The sequence below is a fragment of the Rhagoletis zephyria genome, unplaced genomic scaffold, assembly GCF_001687245.7.
Source record: "Rhagoletis zephyria isolate East Lansing unplaced genomic scaffold, Rhagoletis_zephyria_1.1 Rzeph_scaffold_04381, whole genome shotgun sequence".
In the NCBI taxonomy this organism is placed as follows: domain Eukaryota; kingdom Metazoa; phylum Arthropoda; class Insecta; order Diptera; family Tephritidae; genus Rhagoletis; species Rhagoletis zephyria.
Window position 1 is genome coordinate 36,592 of NW_016161464.1, and position 8,771 is coordinate 45,362.

Here is an 8,771-nt window from a genome sequence, read left to right on the forward strand (position 1 = left end):
AATATAAATGATATAATTTATCATAAATCAATAACCAAATGAAGAAAACCCCGAATTGTCATTTATTTTAGCTGCCACTGTTTAGGAAACAAACAATACCTAAAGATATGCGACCATTTATTTTGAAATCAAGTTCAAACCACTCACTCGTACATACGTACACATGCTAATCAAATGTATATAGAAATCATGAAAGGAAGTCTGAACGCACTTGAGTTATGTGAAGTGTTGTAATGTGCACATAGTTTAAGCTTCAATTCAATTTTAAATGAAAATCGTTAAAAATAAATAAATACACATAAATTGCAAACAATATCATTATGCATTTTTATGGTAAATCTTTGACCCTAGCTGTATATATAAATCATTCCAATAAATTGATATGATTTTTAATTTAATTTATCCCGACTTCATTTAGAGTTTTCTTGGACTACCATCTGGATCGTCAAAATGGAGGTCGATTTATTTGCTATAAGTGTAACGAACAATTCATGTTTCAACATCAGTTGGATTTGCATCTAATAGCACACACCAAGCAGGTAAGCCATGCTTGCGACAACTGCAAGTGCGAATTTCTCACCGAAGGAAAACTGCTTCAACATATAAAGCTTGAACACAACAGTGAAATAGAAAAGAAATTAATATGCATTCAAAGTAAAACAACGTTCGCATCCTCCCGGCCATTATACGAAAATGGGTATCCAAATGGAAAACAAAATAGAAAATATACCGTAAACATACTAAATATGCGTCTACCGCGAATGCCATCTAAAAGACCCTTGGAACTGCCGGGACATAAACCATACCGTCGCCGTATTGGCGTCATTGAATTTGAGAATGAGAGAAATCCAAATTGTTGTAGTTGTAAATAGTACTGTCATAATTGGGAGCAATGTCCACCGGAAGCTATGCAAACATATTTTTTCTATAAGGTCAATCCTAGCTTATAAATTTACGCGAGATTTAAAGAAGACCAAATACTTGATGGTACAAAACTTCNCACCGGAAGCTATGCAAACATATTTTTTCTATAAGGTCAATCCTAGCTTAAAAATTTACGCGAGATTTAAAGAAGACCAAATACTTGATGGTACAAAACTTTGATACTTTTAATGTTACTATCGTAATATGCAAGTCATTTTGTTGCAAGTGTAAATCAGCTCGAATACGTTTATTTTAACTTTTCTGAACCAAGTTCTTCGCTAGCATCAAAATTTAAAGAATTGCGATCCATTTATTTCGAATTATAAATGGCTAAGAATTGCTTGAACTATTTATATTTTTGTTTTTACTTATTAGGTAGCAACATTTTTTTTTTTGGAGTAAATGTGCTGCTGCCTTTTTAAATGTTGAATCAGTAGGATAGCTTTTAGTAAAAAGTATTTCCAACTGCAGCTTTTTTGAAAACCATTGAATCTGTTCATTAGATACTTAGGAAAAAAGGCTTCATTTAACACTAAATATTTAAAATTCATTAGTTTTGCTGTACCCAATTTTGTTATTAAAATATTATAGTCGTGAACCAAGGCCAGTGCATAAAAAGGGGATGTTGTTAGACCAGCTTATTTCTTCGCCTTGTTCTTGCTTTTACTGATTTGACAGTACACCCGTCAAAATCGAGTTAACTTTGACAGCTAACCCGCAAAATCAAAAACAAGATACATGGAATTGTTGTTTTTGTATTCTTGCTACCACCTTTTATAAACTCGCCTTGGTCGCGAACTTTAATCCAGCCTTGTGACCACGCAGGCTTAAAGAAGTCTGCACCCTTCAACCCTAATTAAAAATTCAAGAGAAATGATTAATAAAAGCATACACATACAGACATCAGCGTTGATCCGGATCAACTCGTTAACTCGGAATTAACTGCACTTTACCCGGATTAAGTCCAGAGATAATTCTCAAAATGAATGCGGATCAGTGGAATTTTCGTTGACAGCACAGACCAAAACGGCCAGATAAATTCCATTGTGAATGTAAACTAAACAAAGGAAACAAAGCCAGTGAATGTCGTGTGAGCGGTAGCCCAGTGGTCATAACTGTGTACTACTCGTACCACTCAACGGAGCCAGGTTCACTCCTGGGGATGAGCTTTTTCCAAAAATTAAATTTCTTATTTTTTATTGTTATTTTATTTTGTACATAAACATATTTATACGTATACACAGAACCAAATCGCTGTGCGAATTTCGTCGGTCGGAGCGATGCCGCCGGGTGATATTCGCTGCAACATTTCGCCCAGTAAAACAGAACAAAAAGGAAAATCACATCAATTGAATGGCAAACAAAAAATATTAAAATAGAAATGCGAAAAGATGAATCACCAAATTTTGCCATTCTGACTCTTGCTGATAACNTCGCCCAGTAAAACAGAACAAAAAGGAAAATCACATCAATTGAATGGCAAGCAAAAAATATTAAAATAGAAATGCGAAAAGATGAATCACCAAATTTTGCCATTCTGACTCTTGCTGATAACCATCTGCTAGAAAAATGGGGAAACAAAGCTACTTTTCCACTGAGAGCTGATTTTGTGACCGGCGGCAGCGGCAAAATTAAAAATAAATTTATTCTTGCCGAATTTCGACAGACGAACTTCGTCGCCACTTTGGTTGTGGGCAATCTCATATACTGCAGTGTGTTTTAATTTTGGCAGCGAACTGTCTTCCAACGAATTTCTCTGAGCGATTTGATTCTGTTTATACTTTATGTATGACTTTATTTCGTTTTGTTTCATTTAATTTTAAATTGATACTCAAGTGAATAAAATTGTTATTTTATTGTATCCAAAGTGAAACCAATATGCGTATTCACGTAGCAAATAATTTGGAGCAATTGTCACAAATTATCACGTTTTGGTGTTCATGTTTCCAAAAAACTTGCAAAGTAGGGGAAATTTAGAGAGCAAAATGACAGTTCACTTGGAGGGGAAGTTGCGAACAATTACCATTGCAAAAATTTCCGATGAAAAAAAACAGCTGATCGCATGTTGCTGGGTGCAATTCACGCTAATAAAGAAACAATTCCTTCGGCTTTGTATAGTTGAAATTGACAAAATAACCCTATTTGAATATATAATAAGATTTTAAATACTGTTTTTATTAGAAAATTGCTGCGATTGAACAACAAATTAAACAGCTGTTCATGAAACTAGGAAATGTTTACTGGTTTTGCGTTCACTTACTTTTTTGGATCGTTTTCTCTTTAAGAGCGAATGCTCAGAAATTAACCTTTCCCCACTCTTTCTACGAACATTTTTGGTACAGCTGTACCACTAAGCATTGTATTCTATTTTTCTATAAGCACTTAAGAATGTACATATGTATGTACATATATTTTAATATTACTAGTATTTGATGTTACAAAAGTATGTACAAAAAAAATCCAATGAAGGTATAGATGTACCATATGAGCGAATAATAAATGCAATTCGCTACGAAACCCATAAAAAAGAGAAAGCCGTTCGAACAGAAAATCAAAATCAATTTGATTGGAACAAAGAGAGTTCACCACATTTTTCTTGCGCTCTCAGTGAGACAGAGTGGGAAAATACCATTAAAAAAATACAAACAAAAAGTGTCCGGACACGAACGGCTAATCCGTCTGTAATTTCAAACCAAGCCTAAGGTTTATTCTCAAATGTGTCATTGCAAAGGCTAAGTGGTGATTAACATAAAGGGGTTTTTTTTTAGATATGTGGTTTTCATGAAGCAAAAAACGCATATAGTTTAATGTTATGGCCAAGAATTTAGCTTTATTATAAAGATAAAAGTTTGCCGTTATGTTTTAAAACTGATTTAGGGCAAGTGACCGCCGCGGCTGGCTAGAATAAATTCCAGCCGAGTGGCCCAATTTTCGACCACTTTTTGAAGCATTTGGGGGTCGTATGTCAGCAACAACGCGCCGAATATTCTCTTCCAAGGCGTCGATCGTCTCGGGCTTATCTGTGTAGACAAGCGACAGCGCAAGATAATGCGCTTACCAAAAGTTTCCTTCAATAAATTGATGGTTTCGTTAGCTGTATGGCATGTAGCGCCGTCTTGTTGGAACCAAAGGTCGTCCACATCAACATCCTCCAATTCAAGCAGGAAAAAAGTCATTAATCTTGGCTCTATAGCGTTCCCCATTGACATTTGGGTCTTCTGCGATACTCTGCTCCACAGCAACAATAGCGTCTTCGGTGCGCACTGTACGACATCTCTGAGGATGCGCATTATCCACTAGAGTAAACGTGGTGCGAAACCGATCCATTGTTGCTCGAATTAACGACTCTGCTGGGCGATTATGTCGACCGAATATTGGACGCAGCGCGCGATGCGTCACTCGAACCGAACCATTATTTTGGTATTAGTTTGCACGATTTGCAAACGTTGTTCCGGAGTAAGTCTGTTCATTATGAAATGGCAAACCAAACTGAGTATAAATCAAGTAACAGCTGTCAAAAAGACCAACTCCGAAAAAAGTATTACCTCNAGAGAAATTTTAAAAAATTCGTAAAGATATCCGATTTTTTGCCGAATTTTTTAAAATGAAATAAACTGTGCACATTTCGATTCTTTTATGAAATTTCGGAAAAAATCGGTAAAAAAATGAAAATAATGATGCTATGTGAAGAATTTCTTGCAGAATTTTTTCAAAATTTTCTCTATTTTTCGTACAGAAATTTCTTGACGAGCTCGTGTCAACCACTTCATATAATTTTCTTTGAAGATTCGGAAAAAAATCGTTACAGAAATCAGATACTCCTAAAGATTTCGTTAAGATTTCGGGAACTTTGGTTTGCAGGGTCTTTACATACATACATATGATATAGTGAAAGTATAATGTACACTTGCGATCAGTTAATTAAGCCAGCAACGTTTTGATCAATTTTGGCTATTTTTATCTTTTCATTTTTTTATTGAGATTTGTCAGAGTTTTTTAGTTTAATAGCGCATTAAAAAATCGCGTTGATTTTTCCAGTTTTTTTTATAATTTTTGCACCAAGTTTAGAAAGCGGATTTACATTGTGTTTGTTATCTATACATATAATAAAATTGTAACAGGTCGATGTCTGTCCATTATAGATATTATAGAAAAATTAATGTGGGGGGTCTTTATTAGAGCACCAGAAGCCAAATCAACCATTTTTAGAATTTTTGTCTGTCTGTCTGTCTGTCTGTATGTTTGTTCGCGCATCACTCGAAAACGAATACATGGATTTGAATGCAGTTTTCACCGATGTATGGCTAGAGGTCTAACTTAAAATATAGGAAGAAAAAAATTGGAGAGTTGCCACCTGTTTGAAAATTGGAGTTTAAGTAAATTGATAAGAAAAAGAGAATATTGCAATATGGGCATCAAAAGAAAGAGGCTAGAGAACGCTTACAGCCAAATTTATTTTTTTTAGAGTTGCCACCTGTTTGAAAATTTACATTTAATTTAATTTATAAGATAAATTGAATATTACAATATAGGTATCAAACTGAAGGGGTTTAGTAAATTTTATTGTCGAAAATATTTTTAGGGAGGGCTGCCACCTGTTTGAAAATTTACATTTAATTTAATTTATAAGATAAATTGAATATTACAATATAGGTATCAAACTGAAGGGGTTTAGTAAATTTTATTGTCGAAAATATTTTTAGGGAGGGCTGCCACCTGTTTGAAAAATTTTATTGTATTAAATTGATAAAATAAATGAAATCTATATCTACATCTATACATATAATAAAATTGTAACAGATCGATGTCTGTACCTTATAGATATTAAAGAAAAATTAATATGGTGGGTTTTTATTAAAGCTACAGATTTTAGAATTTTTGAATCTCTGTCTGTCTGTATATTTGTACGCGCATCAGTCGATAACATGGAATTGAATGCAGTTTTCACAGATGTATCGCTAGAGATGTAGCTTCCAATATAGAAGAAAAAATTAGAGAGTTGCCACCTGTGTTTAAAATTGCAGTTTAGGTCGATTGATACGGTAAAGTGAATTCTGCAATATGGCTGTCAAATGAAAGAAATTTACAAAGGCTTACAGCTGCAAATATTNGTTTAGGTCAATTGATACGGTAAAGTGAATTCTGCAATATGGCTGTCAAATGAAAGAAATTTACAAAGGCTTACAGCTGCAAATATCTTTGGGGAAGGTTTCCACCTATTTGAAAATTTTAATTTAATTTAATTGATAGCATAAATTAAATATTGCAATTATAAAGATCGATTTTTCCCGATGTAAAAAGAAGATTACAGTGACTTTAATCTTGATTGCTAATAAAACACCACGTTCGCTTTTGTATGGTCAACCGGAAGTGAAAACCCTGCCGGCCATCATCCTTTATTCCACAGAGTTGCATGTATCATATTTCCTAATATTACAGGATTACACTATGTTTACACTACGCTTACTAATATTATATACTTATGCTATGTTTACAATTTGCAACTTTACAACTCGGCCAATCCTGATAAGGGATCGACCTCGATCATAGATAGGTCCTAAAGCAACTAATCGATCTGCAGAGGATCGCGCTCTGGTTCGTCGGTACACTCTTCGGGCGGCTGGCGCCATCTCCTTATTCGGTGGGCTTCAATCACCCCGTCATACGGGAGTTGGGTCAGCTGGCAATTATTTATGTCTCTAATGACATATCTATCATTTCCCAATGTTTTGTGAATCACGTAGGGGCCCTTATACTGCGGTATGAGTTTCTTGTTACTTCCGACGGTTGTATCGACATTCCTTACGACGACGTAGTCACCTACACTGTACGTCTTGGTCTCGGTTTGTCCCTTGTGGGATCGCTTAGTATCGTACTCCTGCTTAGCTATGATGGAGTTGGATGCGTCTCTACGTATTTTCTCCAAGTCCCGTCCTTCGTCAGGGCATATTTTATCCTGAAAAAATTCAGTGAACTCGTCCACAACAACTCCCCTCTGCTCGACACCGAACAAAAGGCGGCTAGGCGTATCTCGGCAAGTGCTATGGGTTGAGTTATTTATGGCATACTCCACTTCAAGTAGCCTCTTGACCCAGTCGTCATGATTTATTTCATCGGTCAGCTTCCCTAACATAGATTTCAATATCCTATTCACTCTCTCCACCTGTCCGTTGGCTTGCGGAGAGGCAACGGCTACTTTTACGTGGCTTACGTTTTGCCTCATCAAAAATGCACTGAACTCCATAGAGGTGAAACAAGTCCCTCTATCACTCACGATCCGTCTTGGTCGGCTATAGTAGCTGAAATATTTCTCGAGAGCAGCGATGACCTCCCGAGTACTGGTAGAGTTGGTTGGGTAAAGTTTGACGAATTTTGTAAAGGCATCAACTACTACTAGGATGTGTTTCCGTTTGGACCTGATCGACGGCAGCGGTCCGAAGTGGTCTATATGGATAGTGTCGAACGGCAGTGGGGTTTTAGGGATGACATGCAATGTTCTCTCCCTAGCTTGCGGAGGAGTAGCGTACATGATGCATTTCAGGCAGTTTCTGATGAACTTCTCTATTTTCATTCGCATATTTGGAAACCAGTAGTACATACACAATTTGTTAAGAGTTTTCTCAACTGATAGATGGCCCAACTTCTCATGTATCAGTTGTATTACGTTGTTCTCCATCTCGTAAGGTACGTATAGTGCTTTCTTGCCATTTGGTCTTTTCCTATACACAAGTCCGTCCACTAAGTCGTAGTCCTTTAAATCTTCGTATTCTAAGCGACTTCGCAATGATTCAATATTTGTATCGCGCTCCTGAGCCACCTGTAATTGGAACTCAACGTCGTCTAAGTTTATGATTGATGCAATTTGTCGCCTACTTAGTGCATCGACATGGCCCATGGAAACTCCCCGTCTATGCTTTATTTGGTAACTATAATTTTCGAGCTCAAGAGCCCATCTAGCTATTCGAGGATTTAATTGTTTTTTCTCAAGAGTCATTGTCAGTGAATTGCAGTCTGTGACTATTGTGAAGGGTATACCCCCCAAATAGGGTCTGAACCTCCTCAACGCGTATATTATAGATAGGGTCTCTAGCTCAAAACTATGGTATTTTGATTCGGCACTTGAGGCAGTTTTTGAAAAGTATGAAATGGGGTGAAGTTTCTTGTCATCTTGACGCTGCAGCAATACTGAACCAAAACCTATGCTACTAGCATCGCAATGAAGTTCCGTTTCTCGCCCAGGACTATATATAGCTAGAACTGGACTTTGCACTAATCTGGACTTAAGCTCAAGGAAGGCGTCAAGGCATTTTTCGTCGAAGTCAAATTGCGAATTTCTTCTAAGTAGGTTCTGCAGTGGTTTGGCGATCTGGGAGAAAGACGGCACGAAGCGGCGAAAGTATGAGAATAGGCCAATGCATGACTGCAGTTGTTTTGGATTAGAGGGTATTGGAAAATTTTGTATGCTCTTGATGTGGGAGCCGTTCGGGCGTATTCCCGTACGACTCACCGTATAGCCTAGGTAGTCGATTTCGTCATACCCGAACCTACATTTAGCGAGGTTGAGTTCCAAAGCCCGTCCGGCGAGTCGTTCTAGTACAGCTTTCAATAAATCTTTGTGTTCTTCGAATTCCTCGGTTGCAACAAGGATGTCATCCATGTAAATGATGATCTTTCTATCATCAATCATATCTCGGAAGATACTATTTATAAAACGTTGGAATACTGCGGGTGAGTTTTTCAGTCCGAAAGGCATTTTCAGGTACTCGTATTGACCATTGGGGGTAACAAATGCGGTAAGTTTGATTGACTCAGGGGCCATCTGCACCTGGTGAAATCCACTCTTCAGA

The 8,771-nt window shown here is 36.9% G+C and overlaps 1 protein-coding gene across 2 annotated transcripts in view; it reads left to right on the forward strand.

Annotated features, from left to right (window-relative positions):
- LOC108370665 (zinc finger protein 432) overlaps positions 1–2,350 on the forward strand; it is a 35,184-nt gene extending 32,834 nt beyond the window's left edge. The window contains exons 5-6 of one of the 2 annotated variants that reach the window (XR_001848661.1): positions 419–932; positions 1,036–2,350. Coding sequence is in view for 1 of the 2 variants with exons in the window: in XM_017626042.1 (XP_017481531.1) it covers positions 419–872 (454 nt within the window). In the remaining variant the exon portion in view is untranslated. Of the gene's footprint in view, positions 1–418; positions 994–1,035 lie in introns of those variants that run through there. The other variant, XM_017626042.1, reaches the window with a different exon arrangement.
- Positions 2,351–8,771: the final 6,421 nt, after the last annotated feature.